At 40.0% G+C, this 26,713-nt stretch overlaps 1 protein-coding gene across 1 annotated transcript in view; it reads left to right on the top strand.

The window, feature by feature from the left end:
* Positions 1–26,713, top strand: part of LOC128741300 (transport and Golgi organization protein 2) — a 116,212-nt gene that overhangs the window by 83,210 nt on the left and 6,289 nt on the right. The window contains exons 2-3 of the mRNA XM_053837013.1: positions 22,152–22,373; positions 22,450–22,921. Of these exons, the coding sequence (XP_053692988.1) occupies positions 22,232–22,373; positions 22,450–22,921 (614 nt within the window). The 5' untranslated portion in view covers positions 22,152–22,231. The remainder of the gene's footprint in view (positions 1–22,151; positions 22,374–22,449; positions 22,922–26,713) is intronic.

Below are 26,713 nucleotides of genomic sequence, written 5' to 3'. Positions count from 1 at the left end.
AGGAATGGTCGTTTTTCTGTGCATTGCCTTCTAGATCCAATTTGTTCCCACGATCAATTTGTCTGCCGCACCGCGTGCCGCGCCTGCTGCTCCACGCTAGGCAGCACATTCTCCGCATAGACCAGAGCCAGAGTTGAGGGGGGCGCACGATCGGTGATTGTGCATAGCAAAATAGGCTTTTGATGTTGTGCGACAGCTGCTGACCGACAGCCGGCTTGATTGTTGTTCTTCTATTCGTCGCAGTTATGATGGGGGGAGAAGGAGAGCAGCAGCAGCCAAATCTTTTCTAAAGGACCTATCATCTGAATCCGTCTAACCGCGGCGGACGGATATTTCAATTTCTATGCAAACCCCGCCGCTCTCCCATCTTTCTCTCCCCGGCGTAGTTTCCCCATTCACTAGGTTTCTAACCCATTTCCTGTTTCTAAGAAGAAAATAAACGCGTAATAAGAACAAGATCTATAAATCTAAGCTACCGCAAGACCTATTTGGCAAAATTTGACATCACTGCGCTGCGCTCTCCAGGAGGGTCAACGACCAGCGACAATAAAGCGCTGCCACTTACTCTCGCTCAGCATCCCGCCGCGTGTCCTCGAGCGGAGCCGTCTTGGCGCAGCTGCTGCTATTATACACTACTCTACACTACATACATACTGACAGTAATGTGGGTCCCCTTCACGAAAAAAAAGCTAGATTCGAGTCCGGCTCTAAAACCTGACACCTGGTGGTCAATGAACCCCGAAAATGATATCTTTTTACTTATACTCCTGTCATGCTATTATGTACCACATACATATTATGCTGTAAGATCGGGGGTAAGCAAAGAGTAAAGTGCGCAAAAAGGTGCATGCCCATCGGCTGTGCACAGGATCTGGTTTCATGCGGCAATTCCCTCTCGCTTTTTTCGGTGTGTGCCAAAATCCGTTTATTAAACTAGCTTTGTACCGGTCGCTCTACGGTGTCTTGTTCCACGCTGCGCATTCATTCACCTCTTGGGCAGTAAATAAAAGTGCATCGGAATTGATGTTATTGGTACATATGCTGCCATCTTTGCAGGAATTTTGCTCTACTGTTTTATATTAAAAGTCGAATGCAATTAGAATGGCATTCTCCCTTAAAAGGACATTAACAACTAATCACAGCGACGGGCTTCATTCATTTCCAGCATGATTCTAAGGGGACATGTTAATAGTTAAACGACAAATTCGTCAGAGTATATTTATGGTATTCAGTAAGGCACCCAATTTCTATCTTCCCTTCCCATAACAAAAAAAAAATTATGGCAACTAACCCACTGGAAACAGGAAGAATTTGTAGCACAAAGCACTGAACGTTCAAATTTGGGCTGCCTTTCCGGTTTGGGTCGTAACAAATTCCACTAATTGGTCAGTTTTGTGCACAATTAAATCCCACCAGTTCGACGCTCTCACGCATTGAAGCACTAGCAAAAGTTTACTTTGTGCACATAAAAGTCTGACTTACCGGTCAAGTGGTTTTTTAGAAAGAAATAATAAATATTTTATTTATGATGCGCACTTCACATACTTTAATTCATTTTGCTTGCAAACCACGGCAGTAGTTTGTTAACAGGTAACCAAGGCAACGCTCATGAACATGAAGTGATGTCAACTTAAACAATTGAACATGAAATAGGCTGGATCTCTTTGATTTACGGGGCGTCGGAAATATGCTAAAAATATTCATTTTGTTCAACAGCCAAAATAAATATGCGATTCTATGTTTCATAATTGTTTACATACTTTACTCCAGCTGATCGTGCGACGTCCTAGAGGGCGTACATCCATCGGGTGCGGGATCCACCCCGAAGCCTACGACCTGTTCCTGGTTCTCTGCTGAAAATAAATATGGTTACTCTTTCGTCGGGCATTCTGACGACGTACCCAACCCACCGCAGTCAAGTATTGATCGCAGAATTTTGCGCTCAAAAGCTCCAAGCACTCGTCGGTTAGCTTCTTTTAGCGTCCATGATTCATGTCTGTACAGGCAGGGTCACCAGGAGGATTAGTGTTCTGTAGAGCGCCAGTTTTGTGAGAATTTGCAACCTACGGGACTTCAGCTGGTTACGTAATCCGTAGATGCAAAACAAGAAGCCTGTGAGATTTCGTGATGATGCCCCGCACGCTATGTCTGAAGGTACTTCTTATTAAACTTTCATGCACCTCAGATTTTTCTTCATAGGATGTTAGTATTGGTCAAAACAACTAACTTAGAGAAGGTCTCAAAATATTCTATCTTGGGGTTTTTACAAAATTCAGTTTTCACGCTTATATAGGGGTCATTTCCTCTCAAGTGATCATATCCGTTGTAATCGACCACCTCGGATTTCAACCAAATTTGGTATAATTGCTCATTTAACCTCACATTCAATTTCCCACAGTTTTGTACGGATTGATGACTCCCCCTTGAAAAATGAGTTTTTTTCGAAAATCTGAGGAAAATAGGGAAGCGTCACTGCAAGGGGATTGATCAATCCGTATAAAACTTTGAGAAATTGAATGTACGATCGGAATGAGTAATTATACTAAATTTAGTTGAAATCGTTTGCTTTTCGTATTGCATTTTCCATGGCAATGTTGAATAGTAGGTTAGAGAGTGCATCCCCTCGCTTCAGTCCATCCAACGTCACGAAAGCGACTGAGGTCTGACACGCTATTCTGATGCATAATTTTGACCCATCCACCCGTAAAAAAATTTACATTAAATTTTGTAGTATGAACAATGCGTTTACAACAATTTTTATTGTGGACATTGAAACTTATAGTAAATTTATTGTAAAAGTGTCTCAAATTCAAAATTTTTCACATTTTTGTTTCCTATTTTATGCAATTGAATTGGCCATATTTCATCATAAAATTACTGCCTTTTTATTTATATTTTATTATTTCGCTTAAAAAATTACTATAAAAGGACGATAACTGTCACTTTCAGGTAGATGAAAATTTTTGTTAGTAAAAAAATAGATTTTTTATTGTTAAGTTACTTAGGCTGTGAACCGTTCGCGAAATTTTTAACTTTTCATTTAGCTGACTCGACAAACTTCGTATTGCCGCAAATTAAACTGTATTGTACAAATCATGAATCTCGGATGATCTTTGTCACAATCTCGAGTTTTGCAAGTTTCTGAGGAATTCAACTTTAGATAATTCATTTTGGCAGTTACGTAACTATGAGTAACCAATAAGCATCACAAATGCTATTCAAATACAAGCTAATAAGCATTCAAGTAGCCTTAAATGCTACTTAAATACTATTTTGGCAAAATATACACCTACTTTATTGGTAACCTTCTTATAGTGCTGACAATGCTAGTTTGCAGCTAATTACCGACGTGAAGAATTTGAATAGAATTTTGGATGCCAATTTACAACACCTATGAAGACACAAAGCTAATATACAACAACGTACAGTATAAAATGCCAGATATGCTGATTAGCTGCTTATGTTAATGCTCATTGCTTTCCTAAGATGGGTAGTTTAATTTACAAATTTGCAATTTTTCCTCACAGCAAAGTAGAAAACTACTCCCCTCATTGCTTAGCCAGAAAGCGGATAGCAATATTCGCCGCGATTGTACAACATTTCGCCGAATACCATTTCGCGAAAAACCTTAAGTGGAATGTATCATTTCACGATAAACTTTTTCGTGGAAAGTACCATTTCGCAGGGGTGATCTTCCCATCCTCTCCTTCCTCGCTGTCGCTCGTTCGGCCCCAACTGAACGAAAGTAATAGAGGTCAGTAGACCTAGGAAAACAAACCTAAACGGTGGAGAGTTCTGCAGGGGGGTTGCTCATGCTCTCCCTCTCAGTGGCCGACGGCGGGTCGCCGGCAACACTCGTGGCCATCTCGCCCTGAATGATCTAGTGTTATTATAGATAGTTTTTGTGGTCTGCTTATTGACTAATGTTTTATGGAAGAGTCTCGAATTTCTCGAGTTCGATTAGATTTTGAGTTACGCAAAAATTTCTATTTTATTTGTATGAGAGTCCTTATTCCCCTAGCACAGGGGTGAGAGATCTCTAAGCATCATAAAATAAATTCAAAAACTTCAAAAACTCCCACATACCAAATTTGGTTCCATTTGCTTGATTAGTTCTCGAATTATGCAGAAATTTGTGTTTCATTTGTATGGGAGCCCCCCTCTTAATGGAGGGAGGGGCCTCTAACCATCATAAGAACCTTTCCTGGCCCCAACAACCTCTACATGCAAATTTTCACGCCGATCGATTCAGTAGTTTTCGATTCTATAAGGAACATCCCGACAGACAGACAGACAGAAATCCATTTTTATATAAGTACTAGCTGACCCGACAAATTTCGTATTGCCACAAATTAAACTGTGTTGTACATAAATCATGAATCTCGGATGATCTTTGTCACAATCTCGAGTTTTGCAAGTTTCTGAGGAGTTCAACCTTAGATGATTCATTTTGGCAGTTACGTAACTATGAAAGCATCCCAGGTAACTAATAAGCATCACAAATGCTATTCAAATGCAAGCTAATAAGCATTTAATCTGCCTTAAATCCAACTTAAATGCTATTTTGGCAAAATATACAGCTACTTTACTGATAACCTTTTTATAGTGCTGACAATCCTAATTTACAGCTAATTACCGACACGAAGAATTTGAATACAATTTTGGATGCCAATTTACAACACTAATGCAGTCAAAAAGCTAATATACAACGACGTGTAGTATAAAATGCCAGATACGCTGATTTGTTGCTTACACGGGTACAAATTTAATCTCCATAATGCGAAAAATGACTCATGAATTCAAGAATCTAGTATATTTTTATGTTATGATTCTACACCATGAATAATATTCATGGTTTCATACTTTTCTCTATCGTAACGCAAGCTGAGCGTTACTATTTTGCGCGCGCTATAGTGAAATCATGAATCTTTCAACTTAGAACCATGAGTTAAATTCCTGGTAAGCAGAATTTTACTCATGATATCATGCGCTTTTGGATTAAAATCTTGAAATCACGATGACATTCATTTAGCTGTCAAATGACAAATTTGGCTGATTTATTTACATGAACTTTTAACAAAAATCGATTGCTAAAAAGATATGGTCGCTGTTTTTACATTTCGGTGTTGATTCTACAGAGTGTGTCACTTATTTTCGTAGTGATTTTGTATTGATCCGGCTGCGTCAAGCGGATAAACAATACCCACACTAGTTCCCGGAGGAAGAAAACGTTGATAAATTTCCGAGATACAAAGTTTAAAAAACATTGGGCAATTGGGTTGCGGATTGAGCTCAGATTGGACATTTTTTTGGCAATATGTAGCATGCTACATATGGAATCCGATTTATTTATTCTGTGGTGACTACAGAATCAACAAGTCGTATGCCACGAGTGTCACAAATTATGGCTATTGCCAGAGTTGCCTGAATCGACCGATCGATCGACGGATTAGGAATTGCTTGAGAAGTGTTCGGAGCCGGATTAAACCTCCTATACTCGGTGGGAGTTAGAATACTATCTACTGCCAACCTGTTCAACCTGTTCTCTGAGCATTCTTAAACCGTCAAGCGATATTTGGACCGGATTCATACCTGGTGCATGAGCTATTGCTGGTTTCTTACGATACTCCCTGTTGCTGCTGCTGCGAACGCCAATGGAGGGGTTTCCGTTTCAGCCTTCTCCGACTGCATCGATGATGTCTGACGCGCAGGTTCTTCTTTCATCACAACACTCACGGCGTCGGGTAAAGCGGCCGTCATAGCCACCTCACCGGAAATGCCGTCATTAAAACGGATCGATGGTTAATGGAAATTGTCATTTATGGAAAATATCAGAATATCGTATATCATAACCTCAACCTTTTATCGTTCCATGCAAGCAGATTTTTAAATTTAACTATTCATCACTATAAAACACTTTTAACACACAGCTAAACTTTTGCTTTTTTTGCATATCAGCGATAAAACCAAGACAAAAACTGCAGTTCTTCATTTAAAAGAACTGAAACGTCACTTGCTTTTAAGTTACTAATCAATTTCACAGGCTGCTGTGACTTCAAAGACCCGATTTGACAGTTCGTGTAACGCTTGAAGCGATTATGAACAATATTCATGAAATACTTGCTAGTTAGTTCATGATATTTGTCGGTATAGTCATGAAATCATGGATCATGGTAATGAATTCGTGAAATTTCAAGCTTTTTGTTTTCAGGATTTTTTATTCATGAAAACAGAAACAGATTTCTTTCCGTGTATGTTAATGCTTATTAGTTACCAGGAATGGGTAGTTTAATATACAAATTTGCAATTTTTCCTCACAGTAAAGTAGAAAACAACTCCCCTGTCCCCTCATTGCATAACCAGGAAGCGGATAGTAATATTCGCCATGATTGTACAACATTTCGCCGAATATCATTTTGCGAAAAACCTTAAGCAGAAGGTACCATTTCACGGAAAACTTTGTTGTTAAAAGTACCATTTCGCGATCCTCTCCTTACTCGCTGTCGCTCATTCCAGGAAACCCAGGTAGACCTAAGAAAACAAATAAACCTAGACAGTAGTGATTTCTGCGGGGAGTTGCCTCCCCCAGTGGGCGGCGCTTCTGACAGCGGGTAACCGGCAACACTCGTGGTCATCTCACCCTGAATGATCTAGTGTTATTATAGATAGTTTTTGTGGTCTGATTATTGACTAATGTTGTATGGAAAAGTCTCGAATTTCTCGAGTTCGATTAGTTTTTGAGTTTCGCAAAAATTTCTGTTTTATTTGTATGAGAGTCCATATCCCCCTACCACAGAGGTGAGAGGTCTCTAACTATCATAAAATAAATTCAAGACTCCAAAATCTCCCACATGCCAAATTTGGTTCCGTTTGCTTGATTAGTTCTCGAGTTATGAGGAAATTTGTATTTCATTGGTACAGGAGCCCCCCCCTCTTAAAGTGGGGAGGGGTCCTAATTCACCATAGAAAATATTCTTTCCCTCGAAAACCTAAAAAAGCAAAGCCATGGGTTTATACCGTCTTTAGACATTACCCTTTTTTATCGACAGACTTCGCCGCCGGCTGTTAGAGTACAGGAAAATTACGGGGCCAGTGCAACAATCCTACTGACTCTAACTAGCAAGCACCGCCTAGCCGAGATTCGAACATACGACGACTGGCTTGTTAGACCAGCATCGTACCTCGAAGCTAGCTGGGCGGTCAACATCGACAACCCTCGAAAACCTTCACATGCCAAATTGGGTTCCATTTTCTTGATTAGTTCTCGAGTTAGGAGGAAATTTGTATTTCATTTGTACGGAAGCCCCCCCCCCCCCTCTTAAAGGGGCGAGGAGACATAATTCCCCTGCTAAAGAGGGGAGGGGTCTCAATTTAGCATAGAAAAAATTCTTGTTACCAGAAACACCCACATGCCAAATTTTGTTCCATTTACTTGATTAGTTCTCGAGTTATGCAGAAACTTGTGTTTCATTAATATGGAAGTGGGGGGTCCCTCCCCTCCACTAACCACCATAAGAATCTTCCCTGGCCCCAAAACCCTCTACATGCAAATTTTCATGCCGATTGGTTCAGTAGTTTTTGATTCTATAAGGAACATCCTGACAGACAGACAGAAATCCATTTTTATATATAAGATTAAAACGGTAACACCCTGACCAAACAGTTTTTTTTGCTGCTATTATGAAGAACACCAAAGTTCAACACCAAAATCATTTTTTTATGCGAAGCCATATTGCCATATTCTAGTACTTTGTTTTAGCTCGCAAACAACAATTCATCAAAGCAAAGTGTTTTGCAGAAAGAAAGTTATCAATCGGTTTTCCTGTCAGAGGAAGCAACTAAAATAGTTTTGTTAGAAATTAAGATTGGCTACCTGAATATTTTCAATTTGTTAAAACAACCAGCTTTCGAAAATTGCAAAATTTCAGTGGCGCGCTGATTTTGTCGACCTATCATATCAATATACTCTATGAAATTAAATGCTCACATGCTGCAAACCAACGAAATTGCTTAAAATTTAATAAATATTCTATGGGATATTTTATTCTGGTCGCTTATAACCAAATCGTTCAGAATGATCTGTCAGTAAATCTTAAACTTTTCTGCTCACGGATGTATTTTCAATTTCAACCGGTTTAACCGGTTTTATTGCTGCTTTCAGCAGACCGTGATACGACTACGATATACGACTGATTCTTATAGCGGTTATGAAAACATTCTGAAGAGTAGGCCACTTGGTCAGAAAGCAATTTTATAGCGGTCATCAGAAAGTTCTGGTGGAGCTCATAGTTTTATTAGCGATTTTATGAAATTGGTCATGAAAACCACTATACGAACGTGATAAAACTTGGAATTGTTACTTGAGATGGCACGTCATATTTGCGATGAACGTGCTTTGGCTTTAATCGACAAAACTCGTGTTTTTAGTCTTTGACCTAGCTTGAAATGCGGTCAGGCATTAATAATATTTTTTTTTTGAAACGTTGGTTCTACAATTGATGGAGGGACGGTAGGGGAAAGTAATGAAATTTTTTTTGGAATGGAGGGGAAAGAGTGGAAAGGAAGGGGGTGGGGGTACAGCTTCCTTTCCACTCTTTTCCCTCGATTCCCAAAAAATTTGGCTTTAATGTTATTTGCAACCAATGGCCCTTTTAAAGGTCACAAGCGAGTAAAAGTAAGATTATTGAAACATGTCAAGCTACGCATAATCATATTTAATCCAATAATCTGGAGGCTGGCCATTCATTACTATTTCAACCTTTATGATGCACACAAGTGATTTTTAAAAGAAATCTTCTATGTCTCAATGGTTGCAGGTGTTGTACAGTCATCCCAGTATTATGGGCCAGTTAAGCATGATGATGATACAAAATTATTGGTAGAAACACAGATTTAAATAATTCACAGTTTATTTATAACCCAATTGGTTATAAATATATCATAGTTTGAAGTTCTGTAGGCAAACTTATTCCAAAATCACACACTTTTGTTCAGAACAACAAAATGTAAGCATGTTTCATTCCCAGTATTATGGGCCACTTTTAAACCTGGTCAGAATTATGGGTCAATGCTCCCAGTATTATGAGTCAGTAAAACAAAATTGGTTTTATTTAGAGAAAAGCGATCAATTTTAGCTTCTTCTTCAGGAAGCTCATCAAACTGATTCAATCTATGATGGATGGTACTCAGTGCTGTGGTCGGATTTCGAGTAGATTGTCAAGTTCATTCGGATCACGCAGAGGGCTTCATCAAGGTGGTGGTCTCCAGGATAGCACATGGCAAATCAAGTATACAAAAGACGGCTAAAGCTAAACGGATCCGATAGGCAGGGCAAGTTGTAAGAATGCCGGAACTACCTTGCAAAGATGGTATTTGCCTCACATCCGGTAGAAATAAGACGACCATGGGCGCAGCGAGCAATATGGTTAGACTAGGTGGAGCGAGTCTGAGAGATTAGAGAGCGTTGGCCCACAACCGAGTGCATTGGAGAAACTTTGTTCATCAGGCTTTGTCTTTAAACGGCAAGCCAACTAAGTAAAGTAATTAAGTTTAAGAAGAAAAGTATTTGGTCCTGGCTTATAAATTTTGGGTGGTTTCCAAAAATAACGCGGAACTGTACTGTACGGTAGATTGTGATCCCTTGCAACTTCCCGAATTTTTTCGTTTTGTCTTGCTAGATCAAGAGCGAAACCCAAGTAACAATTTGGGTTTTATTACACTCTTATGATGGCATTTAAGACCAAATTTAGTCATGAAAACCGCCATAAGTGTACAATAAAATTCACATTGTTGCTTGGGAATGCAATATATCAAAATCATAGAGCTTCGATTTCTGTATATTGATTTTCCTTGTACGTTTTTTCGTTTTACTGAAAAAAAATTACAATTATAGTCAAAAACAGCGAATACTGTTGATCTGTATGCTTGACCCATAATACTGGGAAAAGTCAATTTTGCTCCCAGTATTATGGGCCATTGTTTAATTTCGTGTATTAAAGCGGAAAATGCATTTTTCTAGGTGGTTTTACCGTTATTCTATGAATACATACCTATTCCCTCGATTTCCATCCATTTTACGCTCAGACACACAAATTTACGCCGCTATTCAGCTTATAATTCACAACCGAATTTTTATAACAACCCCAAAAATAACGACAAATTTAAAGTCGATTGGAGCCAACTGAGAACAATCGGAAAATCAAGAAAATTAACGCATTGGAACTGAATGTATTACTGTCAACCATGCAGCAGAATGTTGCTGCTATCTATTGAACTCATATTCGATAGTTAAATATTAATTTGTTACGTATAAAACTAACGTAAAGTATAGACTGGCCCATAATACTGGGTGGCCCGTAATACTGGGGTGACTGTACTTATGAACTTGTTCGATGTCCTTGAAAATAGACATTTGACAGTGCTCCTGCAGAAAAAAGAACAATGAAAAAAAAAATCATCGCCCATCGTTTACAAAGCACCAGGTCCCGACATCATCTAATCTAGCAAGCCCGTACCTACCGAGTATTGATATTAGGCGATGAGTAAATCATCCAACTGTTCAGGTACAAGTGCTTACTGGACGAACCAAAAATATGCGTTTTTGACAGACATATTCATTTCCGTGCTGGCAAAAACAAACTATGCGTCTCCATTGCATTACCGCCATTTTATTTCTTCAAACATTTGTCTGTATGTAAAACCTAAAAATATAAGTCGCAAAATTTTTGATATGTTATGCAAAGAAATTCAGCTTTCTAAAAAAATATGAAAAATGAGAGTTCAAACCATAAAATCACAAATATAAAAATACCATCACTTTAAATCGGTCCTGCCCCTGCTGTTAAATTTTATGAGTTTAAAAAAGGTTTAAGGCAAAACGGCGCTTTTTGAGACCAGCATAACTCTGCACCAAATTAAAAATTACGGGTGTAAAATTTTCCAAAAAAGGAACAAGTACCTTCACAAGATTGACAACAAAATCGGGGAACTTTTAAATTTCTAGAGTACTTTTTACCATGTAAATGCATTTACGTAACTAATACCCGCCGGTTTAACTAACAACTTGTTTTGGGGGCTTTTCCTATCACTGACCAGGGATGACATTCCCTGCACCAAATCGGAAATATCGCCCCCAATGGAGCTGCGTCTAACACACCGGTGCGGCAGGGTACGATTAGAATGCAAATTAATTTTTCACTTGCGATGCACTCTTCACACCGCAACTAGCGGCTATGGTATGTAGCTATAATAGTTGCCATAACAGTTGAATCAACTCGTCCAAGGTCGGTCACTTGTAGCCCTGTTTGAGGCAGTTATACCATCATCATCAGGTTGCTGGAGTCAGCTCTTGCTCAAATAACCTATACCTAGCTATGAATGGTTTGCTTGCTTTTGGTCGGAGTTTTTACCGAGTGTTCTCTAGCAGCCGATGACTAATAATAAATCTCAATCAAGCCTATTCACGACTTCGGTCGTCGGTGATGATCTCTAATTAGCAACAATTAGCTATACTAGTAGTATAGTAGTGCAAGAACAATTGCTACCGAATGCACTGAAGTGCGTAGAATGGCTGACCTGTCTATGTTGGAAGATTTAAGTGTATTTATCATATCTGCTTACATTCTTCGATGTCTTCATTTTTACTGGAAATTCAGTTACTCTAATTTATTTCAATAGCGTAACATACGCCTAAAAATGAACATCTCTAACGGGAAGCAATCAAGTAGAACTATCTATCTAATCGCCGCCCCGGTTGAATGACACCCGGATTCAAGAGGAGAGAGTGTAATAAGGAAATCAGTGTCAGTAGTAGAAATGTACATACGTAGGTACCTATCACAAAAGCCGGTATTAGTTGAAATCTTCACGCGGCCCTGATGGCGGTAATATTTTCCAAATAAAAGCTTAAGTGCACGACGCTGATATCATCATCCGGTGGCTCTTCAGTGAATAGTAAATAGAGCGGTGTGGTGTGAAACGCGTCATTCGTTGCATATCATTGTTGAACTATAGAAAATTATCCTCTCGTGGTATAATTGACTGGAAATCAGCTTGCTATGTGTCATCTACCGACTAAAATTTTTCGATTTGCTCCGGTATAATCTACTGGATAAAATTCTTAACTCGTGAGTCCATACGAAAAAGATATCAATGATACTTTTCTCAGCAAATTAGGAAAAATATAGTTCGAAAAAAGTTTTCCACAAACAATGTATCGAAAACCATAATTTTTCCCGAAAGAAAAATCTCAATTTTAAGCTTAGTTATGTCATTTATAAATGGGGCACGGGAAAATATGAAAAACGGTTTCAATAAGAACTGTAAGATTCCAATATTTTATCTGTCTATAAATAGGTGTACATGTACAGGCAAGTAACGTAGAGTTCATCTCGTGCCAAAAATTGAGAAGTTATAATTCCTTTAAAAACTCGAAATAAATTATGGATAACGTTATATTTCACGGAAAAACTACATCGTCCTCGACTGCCGACGACGACTCGACTGGCTACTCTTTCATAGGGCATTCTAGCTACGTGCTCAGCCCACCGCAGTCTGCCACATTGTACTGCCTTCACTATATCAGCATATTTGTATAGGTACTGCTTCTGCGTCATTTTTTCTTCATATCGTTCCCCAACCAGATCCACTTCAATACCAACACCATTTGAACTCTCACGTTTCCTTCCAACAGCCATGTACTTCGTTTAGGCGGTGTTAATGGTTAGTCTCATTGTTGCTGGTTTAAACTTAAAAGGCGTAAAAGCCTTTTCCACTGCTCTTTGGTTGATTCTGTGGATAACGACGTTATCCACAAAACCAAGAAACACGTTAGGTCTCGCAGTGATAGTCCTGTTGCTTTCCACGTTTGCTGTTCTTATTACAGCTTCCAAGGCAATGTTGAACACCAGGTTAGAGTCGGGAAAGCGGTTAAGGTCTCTCCCGCTATTCTAATGCATGATGCATGACCCATCCAGCGTCGCACGAATCATCTAAACTAGTTTTATCGGTAAGACTTCATGCACAAATTACGTAACGTTCAGAGGGGAGGGGGGGAGGTTAAGCTTGCGTTACTTTTTGTTACATAGGGGGGAGGGGGAGTCTTGAGAAGAGTTACGTAACAAATTTATCAAATAAAAAAAATACGGAATTATATTTTGCTAAATAGATCTGAGCAGCTGAAAACCGTTTAACCCAACATGCAACATAGGGTGATGCCTAATTGCTGTTTTAGCTGAGAAACTCTATGATTTTAGCCTTGATTCTACTTGATCAAATTCATTTTGATCAAAATTCCTGTTTTGAACTCAGACCTGGTTGTGTTAAATCATATAGTTTGATCAAAATTCAAAATTGACATTCTGATCAGAGTAGTTTTGATAAGAATGTAAAATCGATGCGTTTCTTGAGTTTGCAAAACCAAAAAAAAGTTAAATGGATTGTGCGATTTTCATTCATTGATAGGGGGGAGGTTTAGTTAACGTTACGTAATTTAAAGGGGGGAGAGGCTATGCCAAGCGTTACTTTTTGTTACGTAGGGGAGGGAGGGGGTCAAAAAACCATAATTTTTGCGTTACGTAATTAGTGTACCACGCCTAAACCACCATCTAGAATTATCTGCCACAGCTCATTTCGTTTGACTAAATCGTACGCAGCCTTAAAGTCAGCAAACAGATAATGAGTCTGCTAGTTGTATTTCTGGCATTTGTTTCGTAATTGATGCAGGGTAAATATCGGATCCCTCGTGGAGCGACCCTCACGACAACTAGTTGGGTACTCACTAAAGATGGACTTTACTAATGGTCTTACTTACTTATTTTTTCAGCGACAATCGAATCCGTTTATCGAATCCGTGCCGAATTCTGGAGCCGTCTCCACGTTTTTCGGTTTTGCTGCTCGTCAGCAGCACTTGTGCAACGGGTACGAGTTCTGCCTCGAAGTCGTCGGCCTCTTTCCGATTCTCTGCTGAATATTGTTTTTGCTGGTCTCTCATCCGGCATCCTAGCTACGTGGCCAGCCCATTGCAGCCTGTCGTGTTTCAATGGCCTCACAATATCCGCATCTTTGTACACTTCATGGTTCATACGCCTGCACCACACTCTTCGTCTAATATGCCGCCAAGAATTAATCACAGAATCTTACGCTCAAAAACACCAAGAGGTCGTCGGTCGCTTTCTTTCAATGTCCACGGTTCGTGACCGTAGAGTACCAGCGGAAGAATAGCATCTTATAGAGCGCGAGTTTTGTGCGGAGTTGCAGGCTATGTCACATGTCACATTTCACAGTATCTCCATTTATCACCGCCGCAGTCCCAACACCTTGCTTCACTACCACACTCTCTACCAGCCACCATACACTTTGTTTTTGTAGACTATATGACAAGCTCTATTCTCGCAGTTTACTTCATAAGATGTGTGTACGCTTCTTCTATAGCTCTACGGTTTACACCGATGATATCGATGTCGTCCGCAAAGCCCAGGAGCATGTGAAATTTCAGGATGCTGGTTCCGATTCTCTGCACGCCTGCCCTTCGAATGTAGCGTTGAATAGCAAATTTAATAGTCCGTTACCTTGCTTCAACCCATCTAACGTTACAAACGAATCCGACATCTCACCCGCTATCCTAACGCTTGATTTTGAACCATCAAGGGTAGCACGTATCAGCCCAATCGGTTTTGTTGGAAAACCATGTTCAAGCATACTTTAACACAGCTCATTTCGTTTAACTGAATCATACGCTGCCTTAAAGTCTATAAACTGTTAAGCCCAGCGATAAAGACACAAAAACGGTGTATTTCGCGAACGAATGTTATAAAATTCCTATGGAATGTAAATTTTGTTAGACTAACTCATTATAAGTAATATGTGATACTTACTTGAAGTGTTCCTTGATGACTCGGGCTTTAACTATTGTGAAAATCGGTATGTTTGTATCTTGCAAAAATCTTTAGAATTAAAAATGTTTTACTCATTGAAGATTGATTGATTTTTGGTACAAGATCTCACCTATCGACAGGAAAGTTTTTCCAACAGTTTCATGCATTCCCACATCAGTTTAGAAGTGTGAGTTTTTGATTTTAAAGCATTCAATGCTGCTTGCCTATCCGAGCAAATACAGATATTTGCATTTTTGAAGTTTCTTTTTATGCAGATTGATACACACTCTAGTATTGCATATATTTCTACTTAAAATACAGTGGGATGTTTTCTCATTGAAACTGAAATGTTAATCCCTGGGCTTATTATACCAGCACCTGCAATGTTATTTTGTCTTGATCCGTCTGTGTAGAACACCAGTGATCCTGAGCAAAAATTAGGTTCTTTGGCATTCCAATCAGAGCGAATAAAATCAAGAACACGAAATTTGTGATCGAAGTAGTTACGCTTACCCGATCAGGAGGACCTAACAAAATTATAACAGATCTTGTTATTTTGTTATCAAATGCTCTAACAACAGTTGTTATTAATTTGATATATTTGATCATATTATAACAACCGTTGGTATAAATTAGCCTCCGTAAGTGTATAAAATATCAAAAATTATAACTAAACTGCCTCTAATTAATACCTGATTCATAACAAACCATAAAAGTAATTTGCAAGTAACATATTTTGCTAATTGACCAAACTCGTGACTTTAGTCATGACCTTGAAATGCGGTCAGGCATATATTAATATTTTTTTTGAAACGATGATTCTACAATTGATGAAGGGACGGTAAGGGAAAGTAATGAAGAAGGATTTTTTTCCGGGAATGAAGGGTAACGGTGAGAAGGAAGGGGGGGGGGGGTAATAGGTAGCTATGCTTAACAAGTTGTCGTTGTGACTCCTATCTTTTGTCCAATGCTGGAAGGTTCGACCCATGCACCTTCCAGCATTGGACAAAAGATAGGAGTCACAACGACAACTTGTTAAGCATAGCTACCTATTACCCCCCCTTCCTTCCCACCCTTCCCCTTCATTGCCGGAAAAAAATCCTTCTTCATTACTTTCCCTTACCGTCCCTTCATCAATTGTAGAATCATCGTTTCAAAAAAAAAAATATTAATATTTTGCTATTAAAGCGAAATGTGTCATTCTTAGTGGAGGAATCTATATAGCTCATTCATAACTCAATGTGATACTTGTATCTGAATCTGTTACAAACTTGAATTTGCTTCCTTATTAGTTTATTTTCGATTTGTTACATAATATGTTAAAAATATCAAAATGTGTTATAAAACAGATATAATCTTGTTATGGCCTCCTGATCGGGTAGGCATATGGTCTTCGTTCATTAATATTAAGGGATTTATGGAAAACTCTTTGAGAATACTCAAGTGTCCAGCGAGATCACCATCGAGGAACCTCATGGATCGCTTGAGCCTTAGAGCACTTTTCACAGCATCCAGTTGGATGAATTTATGTAGAGGAAGAAGATTGAGTAGAGCTTCTAAGGCTTAAGAGGGAGCTCCTGGAGTTGGTAGCAAGCCTTTGTAACTTGTTGAACTTAATTTGAGCCGTTTTTTGTTCTGTTTTCGGCCACCAGATAAGCGATGCATAAGTGATTCTGGATTTAACTATTGCTGAGTATATCCAGTAAATCATATTTGGTTTAATACCCCAATTTTTTACCAAAGGTTCTTTTACAGACCCAAAAAGCATTTATTGCTTTACTTGTTTGTTGTTCGGTATGCGTGTTCCAACAAAGTTGTTTATCTAAGGTAACGCCCAAATACTTGACATCTGTAGATAGAGACAACTTAACGTCTCCTAGTTTTAAATCAGTGAAGGACACTTTGCGTCTTTTAGTAAGTGGCACAATTGTTGTTTTCGTAGGATTTATGCTTAATCCCTCGCTTTTGCACCATGATAATGTGAAGTTTAATGCACTTTGCATTCTATCAGAGATGATAGTATCGTATTTTCCGCGGACTATGATAACAATATCATCCGGAAATCCAATTGTTTCAAATCCTTTATGCTTTAGTTTAACGACTACTAGAGACCACAAAAGAGGGGATAGGACAGCCCCTTGAGGACAGCCTTTGACAGCTATTACTTTTACTTTTACTTTATATTTCTCTGTTTGATAGCATTTCCACAACCCAATCGATTATACTTACATTGAAGCCACGATTTCACATGGCATTCTTCATCGATAGGAAAGATGCATTATCAAAAGCGCCTTCAATATCAAGAAATGACGCTAAGCGAATTTCTTTGGTAGCGAAAGATTTTTCAATTTTTGTTACAAGAGTGTGAAGAGCTGTTATCGTTGATTTGCCTGCTTGATAAGCAAATTGCTCTTTGGTAAGTGGATTTTTAGGAAGTATTTCAGATTTAACGTACTCATCGATCAGTTTTTCCATTAATTTCAAGAATATTGACAAGAGACTAATTGTTCTGAATGATTTGGGAGAGGACTTAACTTTTTTATTAGCTTTTGGTTGGTATAAATATTGCCCTGACTTTCCTCCACATTTTTGGAATATATCCCAATACAAAACTTGACCTAAATAATGTTTCTAAAGCGGGAATTATTACCGGTTTGCACTTTTGAATAAGTGCTGGAAAAATTCCATCTGAACCGGGTGATTTGAATGGACTAAAAGAATCGATAGCCCATTCAATTCTAGAATATGAGAAAATTAAGTTTACTAAATTTGTGGGTTCTTCACTGAACATATCTAGTGTCCTAGTAGGTTCATTTCGGGCCTCTTGTTCTTCTGTAGCATTTTGCATGCTATTAAAATTTTGCAGTTGATCGGTGAGTAAGAGCGATCCTGGAAAATGACCGTTGGTAAATTGGCCGTTGGTCTTTTTGAGGGACCCAAGGCGATTTGAATGATCTTTCGAGAGAACTTTTTGTAGTCTTGCAGTCTCAGGAGCGCTTTCTATGTTTTCACACATATGCCTCTAATCTTTCCGCTTGGATCTTCTTATTTCTCTGCTGTAATTACTCAGGGCCTCTTTGTACTCAGACGTTGTTTTAGCACGATTAAACAGCTTCCGTGCTTTCCTGTGTAGTTTCCCTAACTTATCATTCCACCATAAGACATCTCTATTAGTCGCGATCTGTTTTAGAGGACAGCTGGCAGAGAGGCTTAATTTTAGGTTCACATTCAATTCTAATTTCATACTCAATTTCAACACCGATTTTTAAGTCTAGTTTCAGGCGCAAATTAAATCCAATTCATTTCCATTTTCAAGTTCAATTTTAAGTTAAGTGATGGTGGAAAACAAAAAAAAAGTCGATAAATTATGTTCTGTTTGCATAACTGCATACTGCATACTGATGCATACTGATTTGCATCAGCAAAAACCAAAGACAAAACGTGACAGAATAAGACGGAAAACGGGACACAAAAAGAGAAAAAAAGTGGTAAAGAAGAAAACAGGTGAGAAAATGATGGAAAACAAGGCAAAATATTTTGCAAAAAAAGATGACGAATGAAGGAAAAAGTAGAAAAATCAGAGAAAAAATGAAACATCTTAAAGAAAACGAAGAAAACGAGATATGAAATGAGGATAAACTAGACTAAGTAGGAGAAAAATGGCAATGAAAAGGAGGAAAGGTAAGGCAGAAAATACAGAACCAACCCAGTCAACATTTTCATATGTATAATTAGATTGCTAATAAGAGTTACGTACTGATAAGTATTCAACAAAATCGTATTCAAGGCGCAACAGCCGCTTATCCGTACCAATTTTGGAGGCAACATACACACTGAAGAATAATTTTAAGCGATACACTTATATATGTATTTCAATACGATGAGATCCGATTAAGTGCGACCAGCTGCATGCAGCTATACGACTTTGTGCTGTGTACGCTTTATTAGCCTTTATCTACGAATCCGAATTTGTTAAGAGATATTTACGATAGTTTTCGTACGTTGTTATACGAGTTGGTGCTGGCTGGGAAGAAAATGAAAAAACGAAAACATAAAAGAAAAGAACGGAACAGAAAAAATAGAAAGATTCAAACGTAAAACGGGATACAAAAAGAGTTAAAAAGCGCAAAAAGATGAAAACCGACACCGCGAAAACGGAACAGAAAATGACAAAAAAACGGAACAGGTAAAGAGGAAAAACGGGAGAAAAAGAGGGAAGACTAAACAAGAAGGTGAATACGGAACAGGGCACAAGAGAAACTAAAACGGAAAAGAAGAATAGCGATAGGGAAAAGAAAAATCCGATAGGTGAAAACAGGAAAACGGGAAAATTAGACAGAAAAAAAAGAAAAGAAAAGTAGGAAAAATGTAAAGGAAAAAGGTAAAACGGAAAAGTAAACGACGAAAAGGGCAGATAAAAAAGGAAAACCGGAGTGGATAGGTTAGCCAAAAACAGAATAAATGTAGAAAAGACGGTAAAACGGAGCAGAAAAAAGTTGAAGGTTGCTTCAGAGACACTACCGCCTATTTACGTAGGACCACGCAGAGCTGGTTTTGGTTATACCTTTAGAACTTGATAAATTTATTTCATTAAACAGAAAATTAATTCTAAGACTTCTTCAACCATTATTTGGTGGCTCTTAATAAAGCTTATTGGTGGATGATTTATAAAACGTTTGCAACATTTACTTAGAATTACCAAGTACACAGGTAACAGCTACCAAACACACGATTAGAGGTGATGAACTTGTCCAAGTCCCCTGAATACAGTACATTTCTAGAGGTTTGACTCTCGGGAGAGGTAATCGTAAAGCGAGAAGTCTCGGCAGGAATTCATTCGAAGATACTCATTTCGTGTGAAGAATTATCAGTGTTAGAACGGGCATGCTTCAGAACCTTATGTGTGTACACTGTATCTTTTTATCACCCTTGGTGGAGTTTTTCCAGCTTGCGCGTCTTTTGCCATTAATTTTTGGAGCTAAACCGACAAATTTTACGTACTAGGTATATATTTGAACGTTTCGCAGAAACTAACTATGTGATCAATTAGTCTCTGTTTCATTAGAACGGGGATTCAAAGTCAGTCCTTCTTTTCAAAGTCTTTCATTCCATCATCTACGTAAGTAAAGGGTGTAGCTAGCCGATGCACTACCAGTAAACCGCAAAACTGTTACTGTTTTTGCAACACGTGGCAACGAAAACTGATGTTTTATGTTGCATTCTTGCATTTCAGATTGTCTGGAATGACTCATCACAATAGGAAAAGCTGAGGAGTTGAGATCTTAATATCCTATATTCAATAAAATTACCATAATTAGACTAAAAGGTTATAACAACGAACAACGAACGAAGGAAGAACAAAATTGAAAATAAGAAAAATTGAACATGAAACGAAGAGAAACAGAAAATACAAGACAGAAAAAAAGAAAAAGAAGAGTAAAACAGAAAAACCCGGAAAAAACGTGAGAGCAAAAATATAGAAAACGCTACAGAAAAGGAAAAAAATGGAATAAAAATGAAGAAACGGGACAGGAAATGAGGTAAAATGTGTGAGAGAATAAAACCAATTTCGAATACAAGTCTGGTTTGAAGTAGAACTTCAAGTCAAATCAAGTCCAAATTCAAGTCTAATTTAGTGCCCAATGTCAAGTTCAATTTGATGTCCGATGGTATGTCCGATTTTAAGTTCAATTTCAAGTCTAATTTTATTCCAATTTTAGGTTCAATTTCAAGTCTAATTTTGCACCCAAAAGTCCTAGAGTTTTCAACCTAATCGGCCGGTATTTTTGTGATAAATAATAATAGCTTTGACATCCTTCGATTACCCAGTTTTTACAAGCCAAAACATTCTTCTGAATAGTCGGGTGCCTAGGGTTCCCCAGCTTTCGTTTATGTCTGGGCACACTAGTGGACATCACTCTAAAGATGCGCGAGAGTGTTTTGAAGCCAACAATGTTTTCATAAGCCGTGAACCTAGTTGTTCAGAAATTCGGGCTATCGAAACGTTTTGGGCGTTAACAAAGGCGAAACTGAAGAAACATATGAAACCAGCGGATGCATAGTGTTGAAACATTCAAAAAAGATTGGCCCAAAGTGGTAAAAATGGTAGGAGAACGCACTGTGCAGAAACTTTTAAAAGAAGTGTTAAGAGAAAGGTTAGAGAACTCACCTAGTCTACGAAAAAATTGAATTAAAAACTTGTAAGAAATATGTTTGAGAATAAAATAATTTAAAAAAAATTATATGAACTTATAAATTATATGGTTTCGTTTATGACAAAATGTGTATTTTTAATTTTCGGCACAATCTTTATTCAACATTGCTTTTTTGTTTCGACTTACTTTAAACGTTAGGTATCGTATGAACAAACAATTTGCTTTGCTTATCCGGTGTAAGTTTCATAGCAGAAGTAAAGCACTTTAATTTTGCCTAAATTTTACCTAATAAGAAGTACTGAGAGTGCAAAGAATTAAAGCAAGATTGATTGATACTCGAGTGATTTTTTAAATCATGAACCATGCAATGAGACCAGCAAACAAAATGACAGTGGATCGGTCAATAATACAAAGACAAATCATAAACAATTGAAAATATATAAACAATTGAAAATAGATATCAATAATATAAGACTGAGCAAATTAAAAAGCAAGTATTGAATCGCAATTGAGATAAAAATAAATGCAAAAATAAAACTGCAACTAGGTATTATACCTAGTTATAATAAGTGTGTCAATTTTACTGCTTTCTTTAGGTAATGTTTTTCTAATTACCTTATCACTGCCAAATCCAACTATAAACTCCTCCGGATAGCACTACCTAAACCCGGTACCAATAAATCACTCAGTTTTATCTAGCCTGTGAATGTTATCAGAGGGACCGGTTCGTTTCAGTCTGCCCCGAAGGCAGTATTCATTCAGCTTGCAGCCGAAATTCAGTGAAGAAGTAATCAACAGACAGACAGACAGGCGAAGCAAGAAGTAAAAGTCACTGACCAACCATATCAGCTAGTATGTAGTAACTTGTTCGTTCACTTACTCGAAACAAGCTAGCAGTCAAACTTTGGGAAGGTCAGTCTTGACCCGAATGCGACGTAAGTTGCCTCGTTTACTGCTATACTTGATAAACCAGCAGACTTTGCATCCATCCAGTGAGTCACACACCGACCGTACCACCAGCAGCGGAGCGAGCTTATCAATATCAACATTTTCTTTTCTATCAATTCGCTTTGTACCTACCATCAGAAGAATAATTCAAATTTTCGATTTTTCTGGCTTTCAGCAGAATTAGTCCGTGCCAAGCAACCCTGCCATAACAAGATTTCCAAAAGTTCTCTAGTTTCTGGTGGTAATTGAAGAAAAATGTGTATTCTATTTATCTACGTCAATGCGGACGGAAAACCGGGCAAATACAAGCTGATATTGGCTTCCAACCGAGACGAGTACTACAACCGACCAGCTAAAGTGGCCGGTTCTTGGGACGAAAGCCCACATGTCATAGGAGGTTTGTCCAAAATAAAGTTTCCAATTCATACTAGAACAGATGCTTATCATTAATATAATGTGTCGTTTTGACGCAGGTCGCGATATGGAACCGGGACGAGAAGGCGGCACCTGGCTGGCGATCGGCGGTGGTGGCAGTGACGGTGTCATTCGAGTCGGAGCGCTGCTGAACGTCACTGGCGAAAACAAGCAGAACGTCGTCACTGGCCGGGGGCACATCGTGTCCAACTACGTTGCAGGAACTGCCTCCAGCGAGGACTACTCGAAACGGCTGCTGGCCAATGACACCTACGGGGCGTTCAATTTCGTCTCGGTCGAATTGGGTGAGCAAGCTGCAAGCGTACTGCATGCTAGCAATGCACCGCACAAAATCGATCGCTGCGATCTGGGGAAGGCCCTTGGGTTCGGTAACAGCACGTTGGATGTACCGCTGGAGAAGGTGAAAAACGGCCGGAGCCGTTTTGCCGATATCATTGACAAGCGGTCGGATGGGAGCAGCGAAGATTCGCTGGTGAAGGAACTACTGGAACTCCTTAAGAGCAATGAAAAGTAAGTTTCATTTTTGTTTCAATATCTGGAATTGGTAACATGTTTCATTTAAATCCGTTAAATTAGATAGCTATCATATTTGATTTAGGATTTGCTTTCAGAATATTGACAATTTATGTCGTTTTCATTTCTGCTTGTAAGATGGAGAACTACGATTTCAGCAGTCATAATTAGGGCCCGGCATGGTTGAAACAAATGAATGAAACTGACTTTCTGTTACCTTCCCTTCAGACATGAAGCAACTTGTTTCATTTGTTGAACAGAACGTTTCAAGTAAGCTTCAGTTGAAGTTGGTGATTGTTTCAAGTGACGACTGAAAGTCAGGCACGTTTTGTCGATATGTCGATTGTCTAACTTTTAACTATAAACTTTTAATGATATTTTAAGGAAATTTTAATCGAACTTTTATTTCGCGTCTCACGTTATAAAGATCAAGATCAAGCGAAAACGCTTTGTTTACGATTCACCTACCGTCACCTGCATTCGATATAGCCCACTTTCGCTCGATAAGGGCTGTTACTACTGGAGTGCGTTCGGCGTGTTCGATCCGAGGGGTTGACACGACCCCCCCCCCCCCCCCCTTGCTGACTCCGCCTCTGAGTCTGCTAACTCCTGCTTTCCTCTGACATCAAGCACTACAACCTTAACCGCTGGTCTCTCGTACACGCCTTTCGAAGTTTGGATTGTAAACGTGCGTACTTGTCCGTCTCGGTTTATCGTTCCAATGACGCGCCCTTTCAGCCAGCAATTCCTTGGTAGATCTGGATCCACGATCAGCACGATATCGCTCCTCCTAATTGGCGGAACCTTCTCATGCCACTTGGATCGCCGGGTGATGCCAGCCACGACTCAAGAAAGTTGAATCATCGTCCAACTCGGTCCAGGGTTTGAAACCGTCAGACGATCCCAGCAACCAGTGATTAGGGGTTAGAACGGGGGTTGCCTCATCCTCTATGGGCACGTGAGTCAGCGGTCTTGCCGTTAGGATGCCTTTAACCTCAATCAACGCGTTCCTCAACTCTTCCTCTGTCGGTCGACGCGACAACCGAAACTCTGACAAGGTACGTTTGACAGATTGAACAAGCCGTTCCCAACTTCCTCCCATATGGGGAGACGCCGGTGGATTGAAACGCCAGGTAGTAGTCGAAGACACGAACTCCTGCGCCATCTCGTGCTGATCTAGGGCCAGCAATGCCTGCTTCAACTCTCGCTCGGAGCCAATGAAGTTGGTCCCTCTGTCGCTATAGAAAACAGCCGGTGTGCCTCGTCGCACCATGAAGTTGCGTATCACCGTTACGTATGAACTTGTGGACAATAAGCTAGCTAAGTCAATGTAAACCGCACGAATCGTAAGGCAAGTCAGAAGAACCCCCCAACGTTTCTCAACCCGTCTCCCTATAGCCTATAGCCACTTCCATGGGACCAAAATAGTCGATCCCGATGTGCGTGAAAGGATGAACGAATGCTGCCGGTCTGCATACCGGGAGATTTGCCATCGCTGGGGATCGCGGTCGAGCTTCTCGCAACTTACAGCGTTGACACTCGGATCTGACCTTGGCGTATACTCTGCGCAATCGGCTCATGCAGTAGCTTCGACGAACCTCGTTAATCACCGACTCGTGGTTTTGATGGTGAAACTTTTGATGGTAGCTTTCTACGATGAGGAGCGTAATCGGGTGGTCACGTGGAAGGATGATTGGGTTGGCAGTATCTGAAGTTAAAAATTTACACATTGCCGTTCTACCGTGCATACGAAGCAGTTGACGATCGTCGAGATACGGGCTCAGTTTGTAAAGCGGACTTCGTTTAGGAAAGGTTGTGTTGTCCTTCCTGCGTAAGATTGACAATTGTTCTGAGTACTTATCCTGCTGTGCGACGCGAAGATGAAATTCTTCTGCCTGGCGGATTTCTTCACTAGTGAGGCATCCATTGATTTTGGCGAACTTCTTCAAGCGTGCGTTTTTAATAAACCGGAATACGTATTCGGTCGCACGAACTAATCTCCTCCAAGTACGGAAGTTAGTCGCAGGTATTGCCTCGCTTATCGTTTCAATGTGCACGTTGACATGTGCACGCAGCTCCTCTGTAGGTTCTGCTATTTTCCCAGGTATTACCGGCCACTCCTCTTCACCTTGCCAAAGAAATTCAGGTCCCTTGAACTGTCCCTGCTGTTACCCGTTAGCGATGGACGACAGTGCCATTTCGTACCCACGTCCGCGACATTCCACCTCGTTGGAACCCACCTCCATTCGACAACGTTTGTCAGGTCCAGAATATCGCTGACCCTTGCTGCCACGAATGCGCTGTACTTGCGGTGATCAGCCCGTATCCAAGAGAGTACATTTCTGGAGTCTGACCAGTAGACACGCTTCGAGATCTCTATGGATAATCCTTGAAGAACAGAAACGGATAGTCTAGCACCAATGCGTGCTGCTTCAAGCTCCAATCGAGGAATGGTTAAATATTTTAGGGGGGTTACACGGCTCTTCGCTGCCACGAGTGAACATTCGACCGCACCGTTTTCTACGAATCGAAGATATACTACCGGCGCCATACCATTTTCGCTTGCATCTACGAAGGTGTGCAACTGTACCTGCATCTGAGATGTAATTCTCGTTTGAAGTCTGTAGCAGCGTGGGATCTTCAAGTGTTCGATCTCTGGAAGGAATTTCAGCCACATTTGCCACTTTTCGTAGCATTGTTGATCGACGTTGTCATCCCAACCTGCACCCGTTCGCCAGATCGTCATCATGATGTAGATGCAGTAGATGATCATCATGATGCGGAGCACTTCTCGCTTCGTAGAACAGCGGGCACCTTCCAGCAGGTCTCTTCCCAGTCTATCCCAGTTGATCTTGTAGGTGAAGCAATCTGTTTTGGTGCACCAACACATGCCCAGTACCTTCTCTGTTGCTAGATTAGACGATAGATCAAGGCTTTTCTCCTCTCCCGAGTTACTGCAAAGAGCTGACAGAACGGCGACGGAGTTGGACATCCAATTTCGAACCCACCTTGGTTGTGCACGTACCAGACTGATTTTGCTAACTCGATCGCATCCTGCTCTGTTTCTGTACTGCACAACATGTCGTCGACGTAAGTACAGTGTAGGATTGCCCTGGTAGCTGACGGGTGCTGTTTGCTGAATCTTTCGGCGTTTTTGTTCTTTACGAACTGCGCGCTCGCTGGAGAACAACATGCTCCAAACGTCATCATCTGCATGACGTAAACGTTGGGTTCGCTCTTCTCGGCATCCCACCACAGGAACCGTTGACTGTGCTGATCCTAGCTACGTATGTCAACTTAGTGAAACATTTCGCGAATGTCACCGCATATTGCGAAACGGAACTCGCAAAACTTGTAGAGGACTCTAACCAACGGCGTGAGCAGATCTGACCCAGCGAGGAGACAGGAATCCAGCGAAACTCCACTTGTTTTTGCGGCTGCGTCCCAGACGAGTCTCAATTTTCCGGGTTTATTAGGGTTGGTAACTGGGAAGACTGGTAAATACCAAACACGTTCGTGGTCCTCCGCCAGCTCCTCTTCGGTCAATTTGCGAGCGTAGTTCTTCGCTACGTAATGCGAAAACTTCTCCTTCAGTATCCATGCGAGTTCCGAACTTTTTTCCGTCCGCCGTTCAAGGCTATGAAACCGTTTTAAAGCCATGGGCTTACTATCCGGCATCCGCACGTCGTTATCACGCCACAGCAAACCTGTTTCATACCTCCCATTTGCGTGATGGGTCAACTCGTGTAGAAGCTCTATGGCCCGTTCATCATCCTTAGAACGTAGCTG

The sequence above is a fragment of the Sabethes cyaneus genome, chromosome 3 (assembly GCF_943734655.1).
Source record: "Sabethes cyaneus chromosome 3, idSabCyanKW18_F2, whole genome shotgun sequence".
In the NCBI taxonomy this organism is placed as follows: Eukaryota; Metazoa; Arthropoda; class Insecta; order Diptera; family Culicidae; genus Sabethes; species Sabethes cyaneus.
This window is presented reverse-complemented; position numbering and strand designations above follow the sequence as displayed.